At 39.9% G+C, this 23,761-nt stretch overlaps 1 protein-coding gene across 3 annotated transcripts in view; it reads right to left on the bottom strand.

Annotated features, from left to right (window-relative positions):
* Rictor (RPTOR independent companion of MTOR complex 2) overlaps positions 1 to 23,151 on the bottom strand; it is an 85,662-nt gene extending 62,511 nt beyond the window's left edge. For 2 of the 3 annotated variants that reach the window (XM_090332019.1, XM_090332020.1), the window contains exons 1-2: positions 23,061 to 23,151; positions 22,841 to 22,888 (exon numbers count right to left, since the gene is read on the bottom strand). In XM_090332019.1, the coding sequence (XP_090188145.1) occupies positions 22,841 to 22,888; positions 23,061 to 23,109 (97 nt within the window). In that variant the 5' untranslated portion in view covers positions 23,110 to 23,151. Of the gene's footprint in view, positions 1 to 21,723; positions 21,832 to 22,840; positions 22,889 to 23,060 lie in introns of those variants that run through there. The other variant, XM_090332021.1, reaches the window with a different exon arrangement.
* Between the last annotated feature and the right edge of the window lie 610 nt (positions 23,152 to 23,761).

The raw sequence follows: 23,761 nt of genomic DNA, 5'->3' as shown, positions 1-23,761 counted from the left end.
CGAAGACCAGGGTTCGATTCCTCGGTACCACATAATTAGAAAAAGCCGGAAGTGGTGCTAAGGCTCAACTGGTAGAGCTCTAGCCTTGAGAAAACCCAAGGACAGTGCTCAGACCCTGAGCTCAAACGCAGGACTGGCAAAAAAAAAAAAAAAGTCAATGAAACCAGACAAAATATACAGTATTACTCCATTTGCCTGTAGTTAAAATATAGGCACAAGTAACCTTTGCTGGTAGACATCTTAAGAGGAGTTAGGGGCTGTGTCTTCTGCTTGCAGCACAAGCTTTTCATGAGGCTGAGATCTGAGGATTGTGGCTGAAAGCCAACTGAGCAGGGTGAAAAATAAAAGTCCATGAGATTCTTACCACTAACCACCAAAGAGCTGAACTCTACTTAAACTCTAGTTATGTTGAATGGGTTGTCATCTATATCCCTCCCACCCCCCGCAAAATGGCTGGGATATTATATAGTCTACCTACACTCTTGTTATTTTGAATGAGTTGGTATATACACCGGAGCATTATGTAAATGTATGTGTATAATTTCCAATGTATTCACTCCAAAATAAGTGAAAAAAAAACACTAGGTGAACAGTTCTAACATAAACCAGTATATTATGAAAATTTTAAGTTCCCATGAGCTTATGATATATTCTTCCCATTATCTTTATTCTATCCTTGCACAGCTTTATACAGCCATTAACACATGCTAATTAAGTTAATAAAATGTTTTAATATACTATTATTGATAATTATTTTTAGAAAAAAAACTCACAGTGTATCTCCATTTTTCTATCTCTCTGTGTGCTAGTCCTGGGGTTTGGACACTGGGTCTGGGTGCTGTTTCTGAGCCACTTTTGCTCAAGGCTAGTGCTCTACCACTTGAGCCACAGCACCACTTCCAGCTTTTTCTGTGATTAATTGGAGAAAGTCTCACAGACTTTCCTGCCCACATTGGCTTTGAACTGTAATCACCAGATCTCAGCTTCCTGAATAACTAGGATAACAGAGGTGAGCCACCAGCTCCTGGCTTATTACTATTTTTTTTTTTTTTTGGTGGGTCATGGGGCTTGATCTCAGGTCCTGAGCAATGTCCCCGGGTGTTTCAGCTCAAGGCTACCACCCTACCCTTGAGCCAAGCCCCATTTCCCTTTTTCTGGAGGAAATTGGAGATAAGAATCTCAGGTCCTTAGCCAGGCTCGGTGGCGCCTACATCCTAACTAGTCAGGAGGCTGAGATCTGAGAATCAAGGTTCAGAGCCAGCGAGGCACAAAAGGACCTGAGACTCTTATCTCCAATTAACCTTTAGAAAACTCGAGGTGGGGTTAGGCTCAAGGGTAAGGCGGTAACCTGAAGCTGAAGAGCTGAGGGATGGCGCCCAGGCCGAGTTCAAGTCCCATGACCAACAACAACAACAAAAAAGTCTCAGGTCCTTTTGGGCCTGGACTGGCTTTAATCTAAAATCTCAGCTGAGTAGCTACCATTTATATTCTTTATACATAACTGTTCTAAAGCAATTATTATTATAGTTAATTACTAACCAAGCCTTTTTTTTTGCCAGCCCTGGGACCAGGACTCTGTCCATGGGCTTCCTCAAGGCTAGCACTCTACCCTTGAGCTACAGCACCACTTCTGGCCTTTTCTGTGTATGTGGTTGTGAGGAATTGAACCCAGGGCTTCAAGCATGCTAGGCAAGCACTCTACCACTAAGCTTCTTGACATTGGCCTAAAAGTAACAGAGAGGTAGATAAAGGCAATTGTAAAACTCTGAGTGATAATGCATCCTTTAAGATATTTTCTGCCAGAGGGGAAAACTTAAAAGTTAACTTTGAAATCTTCTTTTCCTTATTTCCCATCTTAAGTGGTCAGAATTTAGCTATTTAACCCTTCTCAAACTTGCTAACATATTTTCCTTCCTTTTACTCCATGAATCAGTGCCACAGAAGTCATTCTTCTACCATATACAACTATGACAAAAGTAAGATTAACAGGTTTAGGAATTCAATTATTTTATTTCAAACTGTAACATATAGACTAAACTTTCAGAAACTGAAGTAGGAACAACATTTCCACTACACATTCTCAGTTACAGGTAAAACTAGACACACCAAGACATATTAACATTAAGAATACAAATTCTAGTCAGACTTTGCTTGCAAATAAATTTAGGTCAGCTCAGGATTTACTGGGTCAAGTTATTTTCAGAAAAAGTAATTCATTTTCAGAGTTTTGGGGCTTCCAAAGTTGTAAAGAAATTGTGGGTTTGTACAATTCCTATTACCAAATTGCAGCTCTTACACTTTTTCATAACAAAATCATTGTAACTGCTGCTTTTTCATTGTAACATGTTCTCAAAAGCAGAAAATGTGGTATAATACTGAAGTATAAATTTAAGATATTTTAAGTTGAAAAACTTGAACAAATAAACTGTATCATTCCCAATAACTGTTTACCAATGCCAAGAACTATAACAAAGTTCTGGCTGTGTATGATGAAAGAAAAAAATACTGCTGTGCATGGTGGCTCATGCCTTAATCCTAGCTACTCAGGAGGCTGAGATCTGAGGATCAAGGTTGAAGATTCAAAACCAGCCCAGGCACTAAAGTCCATGAGACTCTTATCTCCAATTAACCTCTAGAAAACAGGAAGTGGGGCTTGGTTGGCTCAAGGGTAGGGCAGTAGCCTTGAGCTGAAGAATTAAGGGACAGTGCCCAGGCCAAGTTTAAGCCCTATGACCTGCCCCCCACCCCAAACAACAACAACAACAACAAACACTAGTGGAAAGAAAGACTTCTACCATTCACAACAAGAACAAGTGCATCTAAGACTACCAGATCAGGTTGAAAAATACAGATTTGTGGGCCCTTCTAGACCTTCACTACAACAAAATTCTGTGTTCATTAACCTAGCAACCTGTTTATTCATACCAAGGCCTGCTAACAAGGTTTACCTATTTGCTTGCTTATGGAACCTAAACTTGGGAAGTACTCCCTAAATGGTAAAAGTAATATATAGGTCTATATTTTTTATATACACTACCTGATTTATACAAAACACTCCCATCTTTCAATGAGTTTTGCATTCTGTTACTTGCAATAAGAAGGTGTCTAGTTAACAAGTCTTCAATAAAAATAATGGTACTGAGTTTCTAAAGAGTCCCTGATAAAGAGTTTGTCTCTTTTCACAATCCACTGATGGAAGGCGTTAAATATGTTCCATTTGAGTTCACTAAACAAAGATTCTAGAAGCATATTCCTGGCTCTTTGTCCCATGAATCTCTTCATCCCTAATGTTGCTTTGTGTATTTGTTATAGGGAAACCTCTAAACCTCGGAGAGTAAATTAGCAAACTATAGAGTACCCCTGGCAGTTTCTGAAGTTTAACGTTGTAGAGCTCACACAGAAATCCACCAGCCCAACCATGTTCACTGAAGCATCACTTACCATAGCTAAGATATGGAACAAAGCCAGATGTCTCTCAGTAGATGAATGGATCAAGAAGATGTGGTATTTATATACAATGGAATTCTATACCACCACTACCAAGCATGACATTGCCCCATTTGTAAGGAAATGGAAAGACTTGGAAAAAATCATATTAAGTGAAGTAAGCCAGACCCAAAGAAACATAGACTCCATGATTTCCCTCATGTGTAATAAATAGAATATGTCTAGCATTTTCCTAGCAGAGGATCACAATGGCTCAATACATATGTACATATGACCATATAAAATGATGTTAAGCAAAATGAACAAGAGGTTTTTCTTTGTTGTTGCTTTGACATACTATGTGAAGTTATTTCTTTGATCTTTCATTTTTGTTCTCCCTATGGTTTAGCCCCTGCTGTTATTGTATTTGATTTTAGTATGTGGTATACTGAATATATGTTTATTTGAATTAGAGAAGAGAAAGGGGACAACAAAATGGTGAGACAAAGGACAAAGGTTGACCAAAGGCAACAGTGATCCTCACAAGACAGATGTTGGAAGTGAATCTTACAACTTGGGGGGAGGGGCAGGAGGGAAAGTGGGAGAAAAATGTGGGAGGGATAACAATGTTCAACAAGAAATATATCCACTACCTTATGTATGTAACTGTAAGGCCTCTGTACATCACCTTGACGATATAATTAATTTTTTTAAAAAAGAACTTCTACTTTAGCAGTAGAGTAAGACTTGACTGACAGGTCAGTATAAAGCAAATAACACATCCTCATATAGTCAAGAAACACATATCCAGCCTGGTGCTTCTGGCTTACCCCTGTAATCGTAGCTACTCAAGAGGTTAGGATCTGAGGACAGTGATTCAAATCCAGTCCAGACAGAAAAGCCTATGAAACCCTTATTTCCAATTAAACACCAGAAAATCAGAAGTGGTACTGTAGCTCAAAGTGAGCGCTGGCCCTGAGCCGAAAGAACTCAGGGATAGCACCCAAGCCAGTATTCAATCCCCGACAGGTCAGTATAAAGCAAATAACACATCCTCATATAGTCAAGAAACACATATCCAGCCTGGTGCTTCTGGCTTACCCCTGTAATCGTAGCTACTCAAGAGGTTAGGATCTGAGGACAGTGATTCAAATCCAGTCCAGACAGAAAAGCCTATGAAACCCTTATTTCCAATTAAACACCAGAAAATCAGAAGTGGTACTGTAGCTCAAAGTGAGCGCTGGCCCTGAGCCGAAAGAACTCAGGGATAGCACCCAAGCCAGTATTCAATCCTCATGACCAAAAATTTAAAAAAAGAAAAAAAGAAAAGAAACATACCTTAAAAAAAAAAAGATGAATTACAATACTCATCTTCAAAGTCAGACAAAAAGAAAACTTTTGAATGAATTGTAAAGAAAACAAAATAAATTAAAAGTCTTCCTTAAGTCACAAAGCCAATGCATGTGGATTTGAAATACAGATGTATTTTTTCATGTGATACAAAATATTCAACCACCAACTAGCCGCTACCAACCTTTCTGACTACTAAGATTATCACATTAAAGTGTATAACCCAAACCACACACAAAGAAACAGTAAAGTAAGCTATTATAATTAGATATTTTTTAATCTTTAAAATTAAATATTAGAATTAATATATACAAACCATGATTCTTTTTCTTTTTTTGCCAGTCCTGGGCTTGGGCTAAGGGCATGAGCACTGTCCTTGGGTTTTCTCAAGGCTAGAGCTTTCCCACTTGAGCCACAGCACCACATCTGGCTTTTTTCTATGTATGTGGTATCAAGGAATCGAACCTAGGTCTTCATGCATGCTAGGCAAGCAGTCTACCACTGGGCCAAACTCCCAGCCCAAAACTATGAATTTTTTAATGCATCCAAAGCAGGGAAGTTGCTATACATTCTGTAAAAGGCCTCATGGTAAATATTTTAAGCTTTGGACACCATTCAATCGTTATTTTCAACTATTTAACTCCACAAATACAGCAAGCAATAAAGCAGCTAAGATGTCCCTTCCTCTCGAATTAAACATATGTGTATAGCCAAATCTCAATAACACATTATTTACAAATGCACTAACAAACTAGATTTACAAGTCAGAACTTTCAAAACTACGGTTTATAAGAAAGAAAACTCAAAAATAAAACTTGCAAGAGCATTTAAGAAAAATTTAAAAAAAAAAAAACTTTTAAAAGACCTAAGGAGAAAGGGTAGTGAAAATACCATAAGTAAAATAACTTAATGGAAGAAGTAAACAGAACACAGCTCAGGAAAGAAGTAATGAACAGAAGATCACATTTTAAAATATTTTACGGAACTCAGTCCCCTCCAAGGGGCCTGAAATACCTAGAGTTTACAAAGAAAGACAGATGGAATATCTAACACACAACTAGGAATTCTGACAGAAATTAATCAGAGTATGGGAGAGATACAATACTCAAAAAGACAAACATGAAGACTTTTCTAGGATTATTTGATTGCAGTTGATTCCACATAGCAGGCTTCACGTGGAACATAAGACACTTACCACCAACTAACTACCAGAAAAGCTACATGTGGAGTTGTGATGGCCCAGATAGGTAGATACAGCATTAGTCTTGAGCAAAACAAAAAGCTCAGAATTCAAGCCCCAGGACAAGCTTTCAGGAAGATTATGTAGAGCTGTGATGGCTCAGTGATTGGCAGGTACAGTATTAGACTTGCGCAAAACAAAAAGCTGAGGGACAGAGCCTGGCTCAGAATTCGAGCCCCAGGACAAGCCTTCAGGAAGATTATGTGCATGTGTGTGTGCATGCCCGCACGCACACACACATACACAAACCAAACAGGTTTAACCATAGTGCTGCCAGGAATACTAGCCTCTGGGGGGGGGGGGGGGGTTGTGATTGCACAATACTTGCTGCTACTACTATAGCACGTACATATCTGCAAAACCTACCCATGATTTTAATTTACCAAAGGCATAAAAATGCTTACACTATTTATTCCTCTAAAAAATACTTAGGATCAAGTACATCGCCTGGAATATAAAAAACAAGAGAAAAAGAGAGAGACAGAAATACTAAAGGCAAACCCTGTTATAAAACAAGACACAAGTTTCCTCAAAATCCACGTATAAACTTTTCTGCTTAAGACCCTCTCCAAAGCAGTCACAGTACAAATTAGCTTGGACAATGAGAGATCACAAGTAAATGAGAGGAACATTATGTAAAGAGAAGGGAAAGATTTTATTCTAGTTTGAATCCAGACTTTTTTTTTTAGTTAAAGAAAATTAAGGCACACGGTTTCAGGGATCTGAGGATCATAGTTTGACCTAGTCAGAGGAGTCTTAAAAGCTCCAACTGACCAAGCAGAATGCTAAAATTAAAGTGTGACTCAAGTGGCAGAGCACCAAACAGGAGAAAGAGAAGGCAGTAACTGAGTTAGAACTTGAGACTCTGAGTTTAACAGGAATGGAGGGAGAGAACATTAACTTCATCCATTCTTTCATTTTTCTTATGTCACTAGATTCCAAAGAATATAGTTTCAACACATAAATGAAATTACCTAGCTATAAGATTAACAGCTAGAAATGAACAAAATCATTTTTTATAGATTATATGAGGTTAACTGCTTTCTGGGCTTTCTGATTTATCAGTCTAGGTTACAATACATGTAATATATAATATATATAGTATATTTTTTAAAAATATGCAACTGGAGCTTCTTTAATAGCAAAGTCTGATTTACCTCGTAATCTGAACCATGACAACTTCTGAGTACCTGCAGAACATTCTGCCTAAGGTATGCATACATTAACTGTCTAAATGAACAAGTGAGTGAATACAACATTTCCACCCATAGAGATAAAAGAATTTTCATTAAAATTAATGAGAGATTAGGCATTATGTGGCAACATGAAAAAGTGTCACAAAAGTTATACATACATAGCTAACAAGAACTAACATGAAGGCTGAGGGGATGGTTAAAATGATAATGTACCTGCCTAATAAGCATTCAACCCTGAGTTCAAACACTAGTACTACCAAAATATTACGGGTATGTGTATGTGTGTAAGCAAAGAGGTAGCAACAGGTACATACATATACATACAGATGTAGCTTATATAAAGTAATACAACTATCCATTCTACTGATTCTACTAAAATTATTGAAGCTAGCTAACTTTGTCTTAGAACCAAAATGAAAGGATTAATTTCATTCACTCATTCAATTAACTGATTTACTGACATGTGTTATTAGTTCTGCTCCACAAGGCAATCTTCTAAAATCAGATTATATAACATCTCTTATACCATCTTCTCCAATTTATTGTCTACCTCACTCTTCTCATACCCCTCTATTTTTTTCTCATCAATGTTGTACCAGCTACACTGACTATTTTCCATCTCTGGGCATGGAGTACTAATTGTTCCTTCTACTGGATGACTTTCCCTGTATCTCACAGGGCTTCTTCATTAGTCTAGTATCAACAAAATACCACAGCCCAAATAGAAGTTTTCTTTGACAATCCCCAACAGTCAATTTCACAATAAGAAGATCCCTACCTATCCCTAAAATACTATGATTACATATTTGTAGTTTTTGTTCTCCCTACTACAATACAGACTCCTGAAGGAATCATGAAGGCAAGGACTCAATCTTTTTTCTTCCTTTTTTATTTTAACCACTGATTTGCCTGCATAGCAGTACAGTTAAGGTCGATAAATATTTTGTCAGCTGTGACTGAGAGCCGAAGACATGGGAACAAATTACAACATATTATTTAGAAGGGAATACATACTAAGGGATCCATAAGAAAGAAGAGCTCAATCTTGGATAGAGGATGATACACTTTTGTTGGTTAAATAGGAGAGCTGATTGATGAAGGTTAGACCAGAAAACCCATGCCATCATTCAGCTAAAACAACGAAGTCCTCAATGCAGGTATGGTAACAAACAGTATTTTATATGTATTTTGGAGATTAAAAATCATACTCTCTGCTAATAGATTTGGTGTGTGAAACAGAACAAGGAATGAGGTTAAGATGTCTCCTGGGTACCTGATCTGGCCCAATTAACATAGTGCCTCTAATCTACGTGGGTAATAAAGAAGTATTTTTAGAATATGACATTAGTAAGGTTAATTTGTAACTAAGTTTGATGTACTTGCCTAAGTGTTAAAACACTAAGAGGATTGGTGACCCTACCCAAGTGGCAGTGTTTGTGTAACTTCAGAGGTACAAATCCTAGGTTCAAATCCTAGTTCTAAAAATATAAAAGATGAATGAGCAATGAAATCCTCAAATTAAAACAAATGTAATGTTCATTTATTCAGTCAACAAATATATAGCATATAAAACATATGAGAATATTCTAGCCACCACAGATCAAAGAGAAACAAAAATAGTTGTTCTCACAAAACTCACTGCACAGAGACAAACTATAATATACCGCATATACACCGTATTTACGTGTGCATGTACATCATGTAGTATATATACGTACACCAGATAACAAGTGTGTCTTATAACAATTGCTCTGAATTCACAGCAACATGAAGGCTGTCTTACTGCCCAAGAGGTAAGAAAACGAAAATGATGCAGAGGTGGGGAGGGGAGGGGAGGGGAGGGGAGGGAAAGGAATCCTGGGTAGATAGAAGGATAAGGCTGAGAGGCAGGAATAGGAAGAATCAAGAAGGCCTCCACAAAGACCTACAGAAGAATTATGCTGCATTATGCATTAGTTTAGAAGACAGAGTGACAAAACTAAAGACAGAAAGACTGATAGTAACGTAATTTCTAGCTAGATTCCAAGACTTCTCTGGAAATCTAATGAGTGGTGGCAGAGTGGTATTTGGGAAAAGAGAAAGTTATATAATCTCTAGCAGAGGGACAGTGGACAAAGTTTTCTGGAACAATCAAAGGCACAAAAAGGAGGGGAGGGGATGGGGGATGGGAGGAGTGGGGAGAAAAAGATCTTAGTTTTGTTGCTCTTTTCTAGACTCCAGCTTAGCTATCTCTACTCCAATCCTTATTCCTTCCTTCCATTTATGTTACTTTTGTTTTGTTATTGTTGCAGCATTTGTTGTGTGTTTTTGAAATAGTGTCTTGCTATGTATCCCAGGTTAGCCTCAAACTTGTAGTCCTCCTGTCCAAACCTCTTAAGTGACAGAATTACAGATGTGTACCACTCTCAGCTCCATACAAGCATACTACTGGACTGTGGACCAAATGTTTACTGCTTTCCCTTTTCCTTTGTAGGTTAATACTTACTTATTACTCTAATTATTCTGTCAATTTCATTAGGATATTACTAGATTGGGATCTAATTTTTTCAACTTCTGAAGTAATCTGATTCTTTTTCTTTAGGCATTCAAGAAACAAACTACAAAATGGGTTAATGGCTAAAAAATTTATCAAATCAGAAGTTTAGGATGAAAGCACAAATGATAAACACAGAAACTAGTTACAAAGTTTAAATCAGCTGGCACTGGTGGCTCACATTTGTAATCCTACCTACTTGGGAGGCTGATATTTGAGGAACACAGTTCAAAGCCAATAAGGAAAGGAATGTCCACGACACTTATCTCCATTAATCTCCAAAAAGCCAGAGAGGAGCGAGCTGTGGTTCATGTGGTAGAATGCCAGCCATAAGAAAAAAAACCAAAGGAAAGTGCCCAGACCATGAGTTCAAGCCACAGTACCATCACACACACACAAATGTAAATTGAATTTAAATTACTTACATTATATCCAACTCTACTCACATAAATCCACTACTTAAAGGACAAAGTCTAGATCTATCTACATCATGATATAACTAACAAATATATAGACCGGGACTAACTTTAGTTCTACATACAGCAAAACATTGGGCATGTGAAGCTGGATACAAATAAACACATTTTGGGTATATTATAGGCAAGCTAAGCTAGTCTACAGTGTTAGAAGTCGGGACAGTGGTTTCCACAGTGGGGAAATGGAGCCTAGAAGAAACACAAAACAGTAATTTCTAGAGTATTGAAATAATAAATTTCTTGATCTGAAATCTAACCATTCATTCGACCTGCCAGAGTGCATAAAACTGCTCAATTATGACAAGCAGTTTTTGGACCAATGCTTTTTTTAGAGGGTATGGGGCAGCCCTGGAGCTTGAACACAGGGCCTGGTAGCTGTCCCTGAGCTTTGTGCTCAAGGCTAGTGTTCTACTACTTGAGCCACAGAGCCACTTTTTTTCAGAGTAGTTTATTGGATAAAAGTCTCACAGACTTCCTGCCTGGCTGGCTTGGAGCCATGATCCTCAGATCTCAGCTTACTGAGTAGCTAGGATTACAGGTGTGAGTTGCCCAGTTTCTATGCTATTTTTAAATAGAAATATTTTATCTAGCATATACTCTTCTCACTACATACTGTTCTAGGTCCTATAAAACTTACACTTAACCAAGAAATCTAATATAAATATTAAACTTACAAATCCTTATTGTTCTTAGTTTTCTTTTTTCTTTTTGCCAGTCCTGGGGCTTGAAGGGCCTGGGTACTGTCCTTGAGCTTTCTTAAGGCTAGTGTTCTACCACTTGAGCCACAGCGCCACTTTCAGCTTTTTTTGTGTATGTGGTTTTTCCAAGGAATAGAACCCAGGGCTTCAAGCATGCTAGGTGAGCACTCTACCAACAGGCCACACTCCAGGCCCTTATGGTTCTTCCCAGTAAATATTTCATGCCTTCATTCATCTCTTTATTTCCTCTATAGATGGCCATATTTTTACCCATCCAAAATGGAAACATCCATTTTCTTTTCTTTTTTTTTTTTTTTCTTTTTGCCAGTCCTGGGCTTGAGCTCAGGCCTGAGCCCTGTCCTTGGACTTTCTCAAGGCTAGAGCTCTACCACTTGAGCCTCAGTACCACTTCCGGCTTTTTTCTATGAATGTGCTACCAAGGAATTGAGCCGGAGTCTTCGTGCATGCGAGGCAAGCACTCTACCACTAGGCCAAACTCCCGGCCCCACAACATCCATTTTCTATGATTATATTTCCAGGTCACTGAAAAAAATCTTACTTTCACATGTATTATTTTCATTAACTATATACCTGGTATCTATTTATCATAATCTATGTGCCAAAACTGGAAGAGATATTTTACAAACATTGTTTAACCAGCAGATAAACCATAAACTTTTAAATGAGAGTCAAGATTCAAATCCACATAAGTAGGTCTCCAAAGCAAGGTTGTCTCTGCTTCAGGATGTTAGCATTTGACTAGATATTGTTATTATTAGTCCTGGGGCTTGAACTCAGGGCCTGGGTAGTGTCCTTGGACACTTTCTCCTCAAAGCTAGCACTCTGCCACTTGAGCCACAGTGCCACTTCTGGCTTTTTTGTGTGTATGTGGTACCAAGGAATTGAACCCAGGGCTTCATGCACAGTATGCGAGCATTCCACCACTAGGCTACTCTCCTGTCCCTGACTAGATAGTATTTTGTCCATGTATTTTGTACTTATTACTTATTTTCATAAAATACTTCTTACTAACCATATTAACACATATATAATACTTCAAAAACATGACATTCAAGGACTGGGAGTTTGGCCTAGTGGTAGAGTATTTGCCTAGCATGCACAAAGACCTGGGCTCGACTCCTCGGTACCACATACATAGAAAAAAGCCAGAAGTGATGCTGAGGCTCAAGTTGTAGAGCTCCAGCCTTGAGAAAGTCCAAGGACAGTGCTCAGGCCCTGAGTTCAAGCCTAGCCAGGCAAAAAAAAAAAAAAAAGATACTCATAAGGATGAAAATGTTAAAGACTAAAGAGAATTGACTTTATTTAATATGTTTAAGGAAAAATTCATAATTATTCCCAAATAATTTTATCTGAATAGTTAACATATACATTTCTAAATTACTAATTTAGTTCTTATGAGTTTCAAATCATTACTCTTCATGTTTTGGGAAAAAACTATAAAGCTTAGGTGCATGTATTTTACTATTAAGTAAAAAGTTATATGGATTTCAAGTCTGTCTCTCTTAATACCTATATGACCTTTGGGGTAGTTAGGCATGACTCATTTTCTTTATAGATACATAAGTGAACTAATGCAGAAAGACTAGGTTTAATTAAATGATGTTCTTTTTTTTTTTTTTCTTTTGCCAGTCATGGGGCTTGAACCTGAGCACTGTCCTTGGACTTTTTCTCAAGGCCAGAACTCTACCACTTGAGCCACAGAACCACTTCCAGCTTTTTTCTATGTATGTGGTACTGACGAATTGAACCCGGGCCTTCGTGCATCCTAGTCAAGCACTCTACCACTAGGCCAAACTCCCGGCCCTTAAATGATGTTCTCAAAAGACTCTACAACATATAACAGAATTGTTGCTTTTCAATAAAAAAAAAAATGCCTTAAACATTTAGCAACTAAATAATGTTGGACACATAACTACTGTTAACAAACATTTCAATAATATTGAATAAACAGTAACTGGCTGACAAAAGGAAAAGAAAAAAACTCTATACTTGCATAAATCTTACATCCAACTGATTACTCCTGATATATTTGATTAGTAAATACCAAATAAAAAAGAGTTGTTTTAAAAGAATAAATTAAGTCAAATTGCTAAAAGTTACTTTTATTCAATTTTTGGCTAACCTGATAAATCTTTACTAGCAGACATAAAACAATGACAAAGAAACAAACTCTGTAAATAACCTACCCATCAATAGAAGATTTAAATAATAACTGTCTTCTATTTTTTGGAAGACTGTTGTTCCTTTTACAGCAAGAAGGCTAGCAAAATTATTTGTAAAGTATCTTCCAAAAATACTAAAAATAACCACAAAACTTCAGAACCCACCTTCTCCAAATCCATACATAATCTAATCCCCAGGAGAACATGTTGTAGCTATAGAGTCATCTTTGTAATTTTTGTAGTTTCCTACTTGAAATTACAATATACACACATCTAGAACAGATAAGTACATTTTATGTGGCAAGCTGTTCCTTCTTTGCAACTAAATTACTTGGTAATCTTTTGTTTACAGCTTCTGTGTCTCTTTACTCTTCATTCATTCTTCAGAAATACATGAAATTATACTAGATTCAGAGCAAGATGACTAAAATCCCTGCAAGTGGCATTCAAATCTTATTTTGCTACCTGAATACAGCAACCATGTTCCCAGACATTATTGTTTACCCAAATTACTAGAGGGCAAGGTATGATGTCTGGATTTAAGCAACAAAACATTCTGTATTTTTTTTCAGTATAATTTCAAATATTTGTTCTGTTAGGTATGTGTTAAATTCTGAGGTCAGAAAATAATTTTATTGAGAAAAATAGCAAAAACACAGTAATCATCCCATTTATAATCTATTTTGATTATATATGTAGAAATAAGTATAATTTAAGCGTCTCTTGAACACACATACTACTCTGCATTAACAAAACTGAATTAATAATGAGAAGAGATATATATGTGTACGAAAGAAAATCATTTATGGTAAGGTTTAGAATGTAGGTCATTATATATATTCACAGTCACAAGTACAAAATTACTTCACAATGTGACTAAAATCTCTCAATCCAGCCCAGTCTCAATTTGCTTTCCAAGGTCAGGTAATAAGCCCAAGTAAGAAATATAGTAAGTCTTGGACATTAGAGATTTATAGGAAGGACAAAAATCTCAACAATTTTTCTCAACCTTATCTTGAAATATGAACAATAAGCCAGGAATGTGTTTCCTCTCAAAATTAAGTGGTGATTTTTCAAACCCCAGTCCAGAGCTCTACCTATTAAATGCAATGCAACCCTTTTATGCAAAGGTCTTGTAGGCAGACAACACTTCCTCCTTTCTAGAAGGTCTTTTTCTCTAGCGTGCTCACTCCCTACATTCCTTGTTCTTTTCACCCCCCCCCCCGCCCCCAATTCCCTTAGCTTCTAACTTCTTTATGGAGATGATAACTGGCAGGTACTTCAAATAGTACAGTGCTGTACTATTGGCTTCAACTGCATCTTAACTACAACATAACTTCCCTGAATGAAGACTTGCGCCTCCTACTGACAATACCAACCAGCAATAATAGTATACTTATCAATAATATACTGACTGGCCCAGCTGGGTAGGGGCTAGCAGGAGGGATTATGCTGGTAGGGAGGATACAGAAGGTTAAATTCTGCCTAAATAGATTATTTGAAATTAGGGGGGAAAAAAACAAGAAAACTTGTGAGGAAATGCTAACTGGTAGAACAGAGAGCATAAGAGAGGATGAAACGGACTGTAATACAGTGCAGATATGTGAGGAGATAACAATGAAATCCCCCCAATAACTAATATAAGCCAATGACATATTCAAAATATTAAGAAAACTGCTACAAATTCTAATTCTTTAACAAATAGGAATTTAAAAATGGCAAAGTAACTGAAGGAGCCAAATTCTTCAAATTCTAGGTTAATCCAGGTTAAAAAAGAAAACTATTTTAATATTTGTTACTAAGTTTGACTAAATCCTTAAACAGGGTAAGTTTAAAGCATTGATATATTTTCTATTTCATTATATTTTATATAAATTCCATCGTTACCAAGTACACTGCTCAATGCATGCAATGTCTAGATGGAAGAGGAATATGAAGAATGTACTTAGGTGTATATTCTCATTTAACCCTATTACTTAGGAGATATAAATTAGCTAGCTTACATAATTTTTTACTTACTTGTCAACTACATAATTGCACTCATTATAGAAATAAATTGCTTTAACCTTCCCACACTAACAAAAAGGCACAATAGTACAAAACAATGGACAACCCAAAATGCTTAACAGTCAACTCTCAATTATTCGTACGTGGATTAGCTAAAATGCATTTTAACTTGTAGAAATAAAAAAATTTACTAATTCAAATACAGTATAAAAGGAAAGTTGTATCAATCTGCTGGAGAGGGAAAAAGGAACACATAATCTTCGCAAACTACATATAAGTATTAAGATTCCACAGTTAGAACTCATCTACCACTATGACCCTTTTTGGGGGAGCAGGTAACTGAGAGTGGACTGTAATTAAATGGGTGATAAAGGTACAGATACACAGGCATGCAAACCATTCACTCACCCCACAGTGCTTTTCACAGCCCTATTTTCAGTAGCCTGAGACCTGGGAGGGGGAGGAGACAGCAAGTCACAGCAGATGGATCACTTAAAAGGAAATTGAGAGTTGACTGTAATTTACATTTAAAGTGCTATGAAATACCACCACTCCTACATGTATTCATTATTGTTTATGAGACTATTTCTCACAGTGATTTAACAAGGCTATAAATGCTTTCTTTTTAACCTTCCAATATCACCACAGGATAGATGGAAATATAAAGTACTACCCATCTGAGTTTGAGGCAATGAAGCCCAGAAAGATGAAATAGCATGCCAAAATCACCCTCACATTACAACTCAGTTCTCCAAACCCCATCTTCAATACTACTTTTGGGACTAAAAAAAATTTTCTCCTGTCTTCACAGATTATAAACTCCATAATTTTATTGTTATCCTCTTCATTCTTATTTATTTTTATCTGTCACATACATACTACATCATCATCTGAATAAAAGAGGGCCTCTGCCCTCACAAAGCTTAAGATGATACAGAGGAAAGAAACTGGGTAAAAATATCTAAAATGAGATGGTGCTAATTGCTATTTAAAAGAAAATAAAGTTGTGAAGAAGGAATAAGTTTCCCACAGGAATAAGGAAGAAGTGATTTCTACAGTGGCAGATGACTCTGACCATTAAAGCTTTTGCATTTCTATAAAGAATACTGGAAATCCATTTCTAGGAAATGCAGAGGTAACACATATGCAAGGTTGAGTAAATATGAAACAACATGCCACAGATTAAGAACTGTCAGTCTTCTTGAACTAAAGTAATTATTCTTAACTAGAGGCATGGTTTCCAAGGGGAAAGAACAGGACTGGAAGATTGTACTTTGGACTAGAAACCAACCCCAAGGCCCTTTATGAAGCACTGTGTGTAACGAAGGGAATGTGCTACTACACAAGTGAACTATGCAGAGGTAGAAATACTGTGAATGGCTAAGGGATACAGAAGATAACAATATAGCAATTAATCATAAAAGACCAAGCCATGGACTGTATTCTGTAAGCAAAAATGAGCCTGTAATGGGTGTATGTGGGTGGGAAGTTGTATGGGAATTTGTTTTAGGTAATAATGGTGGTATTTAGTTTTTAACTTAAGGGATTGACAAGATCTGAACTGCAGAGAAATGATGCGCTAGGAATGAAGCAAGATCTTTACTAACTCATCCAAATTAGATAATGAGGATATAAACAGAAAAACAGTGGCATGAAAAGAGTGAATTTAACAGACATTTCAAAGATAAATTGTAGGAAGTTAGCTCTAGGATGGGCTTGGCCTCTACACCTATAGAGTGCTGACAAAGTACAATTTGGGTACCCAGTTGGTTTTTTTGGTTGTGTTGTTTTTATTTTTGCCATTCTGGGGCTTGAACTCAAGGCCTGAGTGCTGTCCTTGGGCTTTCTCATGCTAAAGCTCTATCATCTGAGCCACTGCACCACTTCCGGCTATGTATGTGGTACCAAGGAATAGAACGTGGATCTTCACCCATGCTAGGCAAGCACTCTACCACTAGATCAAACTCCTAGCCTACATCAAGAGTTTAAGGTGATTATCGGATATTTACCAGTCATTCACTAGCCCTGTCACTCCTAATTCGATTACACCTAAATCTCCATAATCTGAAATGTCAAAGTTTATATTCTCAACTGTAAAAACTAAGGAGTATCTTAAAGAGTTGAGCTTATGACAATATATTTTAGTGCTTGGTACAAAGCTACTAATATAGTAGTAGTAGTATTAATAGCGTATGTGGAACTTAAATGCCAATGAATTTTTATAAGAGGATATTAGCATCTCTTAAAGGATATTTTCACTATTGGAAGAAAGCAGTACTTTACAAAATTATAGTGATTAAGAAATGAAGTTGTAGGGTGAAGATAAATTATTCTGCCTACAGAATCTACAGAAATGTAATTGTTACACAATCTTTGACCTCACCTTTCACATTTCCCACTCTTAACCTATAACTACCATAGTTACCCATCTATAAAGGATACAACAAATGCTTGCTGAATGTGAAAAACTGAAGGAAAAGAAAAGAATCTTAGTTCTACATAGACTCTTAGAGGAAATTGTATTAGGACCATAAAACTACTCTGAGAATGGAACAAAAATGCTTCATTGTTGACTCCAAGAAAGAGAAAGTTAAGTATGAGAGGCAATTCATATTAGACAACCTCTATCTTCTCAATAAAGAAATTAAAAATATCTGCATAATAGCTGTTGTCCTGGTTGTAGAACTTCATCTTTCTAAGGAATTTATACTATTTGAATCTACCACATTTCCATTAATAACACATACTTGAAAGGTCAATGGGGAGAGTAGAGGAATGAAGAAAAGGGAGGGAGGATGCAGTCAAGAATTCGAATTCAATGCATACCTTACAAATTTTAAACAAGTGAGGAAAAGGATGGGTAGAAGAGATGGGTAAGAATGCTGAAAATGGGTGACACTGATCAAGATACACTGTTATCCATAAACTGCTTTGTTAAATGGTAACTCCTTTGTAGAACTACTGAAGGATAATAAAGTAAAAAAAAACTTTAAAGGTAGTTGCACTGAATGGTCCTTTACAATGTCAGTTTTGAATCTGAAGAAAGCAAATTAGCTGATACTATATTTCTTTTTTATTTTATTGTTGGGTGATATACAGAGGGGTTACAGTTACATTCATCAAGAAGGGGGTACATTACTTCTTGAACATTGTTACCCCTGCCCATGTTTTCCTCCCACCCCCCTCCCTGACTCTACATTCTAATATAAATTTGCTTGCCTTCATTTCTATACCCAAATCCATGATCCAGTCCTTGGGATATATTAGTAATCTTCTAAACCACTCCTTTGCCAACTGACTTTTCCTTTCCAAAGATGTGGTAGATTTCCTAGAAAGCCCACATTTCCCTCCACTTTAAATACAAAACATTTTTATAATAAGTCAACCCCTCTAATTATCTATCCCTCAGAAAAACAAATCATTCTTTCCTAGTTACTACTGAACTAGGTTTTTGTTTTAATAGTTGGATTTATTAATTCTGCAATCACCTCTCTCCCACTCTCTTTCTCCCCCTTCTCCCTCCCTCCTTCCCTTTCTCTTTCCCCCCTTCTTTCCCCCCTCCCCCCTCCTTCCTGTGGCCACTTACGGCCAGTCCTGAGGCTTGAACTCAGGGCCTGGGCACTTTCCCTGCGTCTTTTTGTACTCAAGCAATAGTACCACTCTGGCTTTTTTCTGAGTTATTTATTGGTATAAGAGCCTCGGACTTTCCACCCCAAGCTAGCTTCAAACCGCAATGCTCAGATCTCAGCCTCCTGTGTAACTAGGATTGCAGGTATGAGCAACCGGTGCCCAACTTACATTATTTCTTTATATCAGTTTCAATATCAATACCAAGGAGCGCCTTCACTTTTATTCCTCTAGCACAAAATCCAACCTCCTGTATAGCATTCAATCTAGGTGTGTTTGGTCTAAATGAAGTGAGCAATTAAACAGGTGAGTAACCTCCCAACCTGGGGAAATCCAAAAACAGAAGTTCAAACTTCCCACTCTTCTAGTCAACCTTTTTGTTCTAGTAATAAAGGAGGTTATATAATCAAAAATTAATGCTCTAGTACTTTAAGTAATTACATTCTAGAAATTATGTTTGCATACATATTTGCCCATGTTTTGGCAATTCACTTTGGACACTACACCATGATGGTTTTCAAGTTGTTAAGGTCACTACTAGGAAGAAATGCACTAAGAAAAGAAATGAACAAATTCACAGTATTAATAAAATATTGGAGACTTACACAGATTATATTAAGTAGGTTTCTGAATGAAACTAAAACCAGTAAGTTGAACTGTAAAAATATAATACAATGAGCTTCTAAAGTAGTCCATGACAACAATGCCCGTTCCAAACTTTAAAACTTCCCATTTTTCCTGGGCCTCAAGCAGTTTGCAAAGGCAGTCAAATCATTACTAGTAATAAACGATATGGCATCAGAAAGTTCTATGGTCCTATGAAATAAAATATTATACTCTACCATACATACCAAATCCTGTGAGACTCTTATCACCAATTAACCATGAGAAAACTGGATGTGGAGCTGTGGCTCAAGTGGAAGAGTGCTAGCCTTGAGCTAAAGAACTCAGGGACAACACCCAAGACCAGAGTTCAAGTCCCTTGACTGACAAAAACAAAACAACAAAAGCTATTAGATTCTTCTCACAAGAAGAATCTTGAATTATATTATCCCTTATTAAAAATTTTATAATGGGCTAGGAGTTTGGCCTAGTGGTAGAGTGCTTGCCAGGCATACACTAGGGTTCAATTCCTCAGTACCACATACATAGAAAAAAGCTGGAAGTGGTGCTGAGGCTCAAGTGGTAGAGCTCTAGCCTTGAAAAAGTCCAAGGACAGTGCTCAGGCCCTGTGCTCAAGCCCTGGACTGGCCCAATTTATTTATTTATTTATTTATTGCCAGTTCTGGGGCTTGAACTCAAGATTAAGACACTGTCCCTGAGCTTCTCTTTGCCCAAGGCTAGAGCTCTACCACTTGAGTGACAGCTTCAATTCCAGGTGGTTGGGGAAAAGGGGGTGTTATTAGAGATAACTGTTTTGCACTTTTTTGCCCAGGCTGACTTCATATTGCAATCCTCAGATCTCAGCCTACTGAAAGCAGGTAGGATTACAGGTGTGAGGCACAGGCTCACAGCGTGAAAATATTTTTAATATTTAGGGAATCCTAATTTTACAAGGCAAGTATGATTAAATATTACTCACAAAATATAGAGTCTGATGCTAAGTACTTTTGTTAAGAATTGCCTAATACACTTTCATTCTTACTCTGAAGTTATTACCTTCTATTAATATGGGGGGGGGGGAACCTACAGGGGTTAAGCAAGGTCAAAATACTTGCCCCAGAAGACCCAACTACTAAATATCACACTTGTATCACACCTGAAATTGCAGTAATTGTTTGACTTCATTGTCAACTCTTTACTACACATTGATGGTTCCCATAGGCATTATCTGAGCATAATTTCTATGTATCATGAACTTTGCTATATACTTTTTATGTATAATGAACTCTGCTGTATATCTACCAAATGAATTTCTCAAAAACTACAGAAATGAAAACAGTGCCTCAGCATTAAACAACAACAACAAAAAAATTTGTTACTCAAGCTTTATCTTTTTGCATTTTGTAATCCAATCCACAAACAGCTGCCCTTCAGCTGTAACACAGAGTACTTCACAGTTCTCAAATTATTAAGAACTTTCCTCATGTTAAACCACAAGTCTTTTTGAACAATAAATGTTTGTCAGAGTAACAGTTTCTCTAAACAATATCACTACCTGATGATACTATTTAATTTAGATTACTTTATTCTAAACTATGTTATGACTTAGGAAGAGGCTTCTCATATAACTCAGTTGCCTATTGCTTTTACAATGTTTCATCAGTTGTGCACAACTTTTATTCTAGTTGCACTATATACTTTTGACAGAGCAAGTAACAGAGCAAAAATTCTGAGTTAAACTGGAGTAGCCAAAGGTTTTGAATCAAAATTGTACATAAGCTCTTCACAACCCAAAATGTTGGCACCAGAGAAAGCTCTATATAGGAGCTTAACAAACTCGATTTAAAGTGCACCTATACATTATGTCTAGACCATATCTAAGCAGGCTTTCAATGTAGAACTGGACTCAAATTTATCCAAGTATGCTTTTCATTTCCATTTATAACATGCATCACTAATCAACTAAGTGTTAAAGAACTGGGAAGCTAAATTTTAAGTCTATCCGAATTTGCCTTATTTTTCTTAATAAGTATACCACAAAGTCCATTTTCCATAGCTTTTCTACATATATACTATACAGATTATAAAGTCACACACGCACACAAAGTTGCATATTGGTGTTCTGGTGGTTTAATTAGTTGCCATTTCTGGTATGTACACTCTAGTAAAGTGCATGTTAGCAACTCTTTCTGCCTTTATAACTGTTTTGTCTTTTCTGATACTGGGGGATAGAACCCAGGAGGCTGAAACTTGGTAGACAAGCACCTTGCCATCGAGGTACATCTCAGCCCAGGTCTTCTACGTTTAAAAGAACTCGGTTCATTATAAACTAGGTCTCTGCACTAAGAGGATGAATATGAAGTTACAACAATGTGCTCTTGTACCTAAATGAACACTGGCCTTTCAGACTGCAATCCAATACTCCTATGAAATAAAAACAAACTTGAGACCGTAGTATGTTGTCAGTACAGACACGAGAGCCTCCACAACGACTCTGGAGATAACTGTGGACAACAGACATCATCATTACACGGAGAACACGAGGGGGTGGGGAGGGGGTGGGCAAGGATCTCGTGTACAACGTTTTCAACGACTTATAACTCGACTTCGTGAAATGTTTCACGGATCTCAAAAGAAAGAAACTGCTTCTACACCGCTGAACTAGGTGACACTCCAAGCCCCCAGCTCCGGTGAAACACGACCACGAGAGGGCTGGGTGAACCAAAAGCTGTTCACCGTGGAAAGGCGGATCTACCAATTCTTCAGAGAGACGGTGACTGACACGGGGACGGGGGGGGGGGGGGGGAGGACGGACTGGGGACTGGTAGGCCAGTTTCCATTCTGGAAAACCGACCCGGCCTGGGCCCGGCGCGGAAGGTGTAAACAAATCCTCCACTGCAGAAGGTAAACAATGAACCTGCGGCGGCGTGAGGGGGCGGTCCGGGAAGGGGAAGCGCGGGGAGAAGGACCGCGCACACCCGGGCGCTCCGCAGGAAATCACTGGCTCTCCACCTCGCGGCCGGGTGGTCCCAGCTGCGGGGCCGACCCCCTCCGCCACCCCCCAACCAGACGCCCCGGGACACAGAGAAAGGCCACCCAGGCAGTCGGCGATCCCCCCCCCCACGGCAGAGCGGGTCCGGCCTCGGCTCGGAGGGGCCGGGGAGGGCAGGATGTGGTCGTTCTTCCCGCAAACATCCTCCCGGCAACCTCCAGAACCACCTCCACCCCCGTCGGTCCCGGCCGCCCCCCAGCCGGGGTCCGCGGCGCACGGGCTCCCGCCCGGATCCGGACGATCCCGGGGAGCGACCCGCAGGCTCGACCGCGGACCGCCCCGAACTCCCCCGCCGCCGCCGCCGCCGCCGCCGCCGCCCGCGCCGCACGCCCGGGGGCCGAGAGAGGGGCGAGGGAAGCGGGCACGGGAAGGGGGATGGGTCCGGCGCCGCCGCCGCCCCGCTCGGCCCCCGCGCCCCGCCGGCCTCGCGCCCGCAGCGCCCGCGTTACCTCGGGTCAGGTCCAGCGGGACGTTCTCCTCGCCGCTGTCATTCCGCCCTGCGCGAGACAAGACACACGACCCCAGTTAGGCTCCGCTCCCGGGCCGGCGGCGTCCGCCCCCGGCTCCGGCCACCGCCCCGGCCCGCTCCCGCGACCCAGGGCCGAAGGCAGGCGGGCGCCGTGGAGACGGGCGCCTGGCAGCAGCGAGCGAGGGCTGCCGCGGGCTTACCTCGTATTCGGAGGTTCTTCAGAGAGCGGCCGCGGCCAATCGCCGCCATATTGACGGGTTTCAGTCACAACACCGGAAACCTCGCCCGATCGCGCGAGAACCCCCTCCTCTCCCTCCCTGCCTTCGCCGCGCCGCGCCCGCCCCCCGCGGCCCCTCCCCGCCCTTCGGCAGCGGGCGGCGAGCCGGGTCCCGGGTGCGGGTCCGCGTGGCGCCGGATGCGACTGTCCCCTCGGGGGAGCCCCGTCCGTGGATGCGGGCGCGGAGCCCCTCGGACGCCGGGACACGGGGCCTGGACGGCGGGGGCCGGGCTGCTGCCGCCGCCGGCCACCTGCTGAAGCCGCCCGACCGCGGCCCCTCCTCCGCCGGCGCGGCGGTGCGGACGCTCGGCGGAGCACCCGCAGGGCAGGAGCGGGGAACGTGCGCACGCGGCGCGGCGTCCACTTGTGGGCGAAACCCCCGGAGCCTCCGCTCCGGCCCCGTCCAGGCGTCACCAAATCCGCGTGCCCGCAGCCTCGCCCGGGACCCCGAGGGCTCCCGCGGCCCGGGGCTCCTCCCGCGGGGCGTGCGCGGTGGGCGCGCGAGGCGGAGCGGAGCCGGGCGGCTGGGCCCCGGGGGCCCGGGAGAGGGGGCCGGGCGTCCCCACGCCGGCTGCTGCGGACGCCCGGAGGGGAAGGGTGTCCCACGCCCGCCAGCCTCACACC

The sequence above is a fragment of the Megascapheus bottae genome, chromosome 4 (genome assembly GCF_031878675.1).
Source record: "Megascapheus bottae isolate mThoBot1 chromosome 4, mThoBot2.hap1, whole genome shotgun sequence".
NCBI lineage: Eukaryota > Metazoa > Chordata > Mammalia > Rodentia > Geomyidae > Megascapheus > Megascapheus bottae.
Note: the sequence above shows the minus strand (reverse complement) of the source record. Positions and strands in the feature narration are given on the sequence as shown.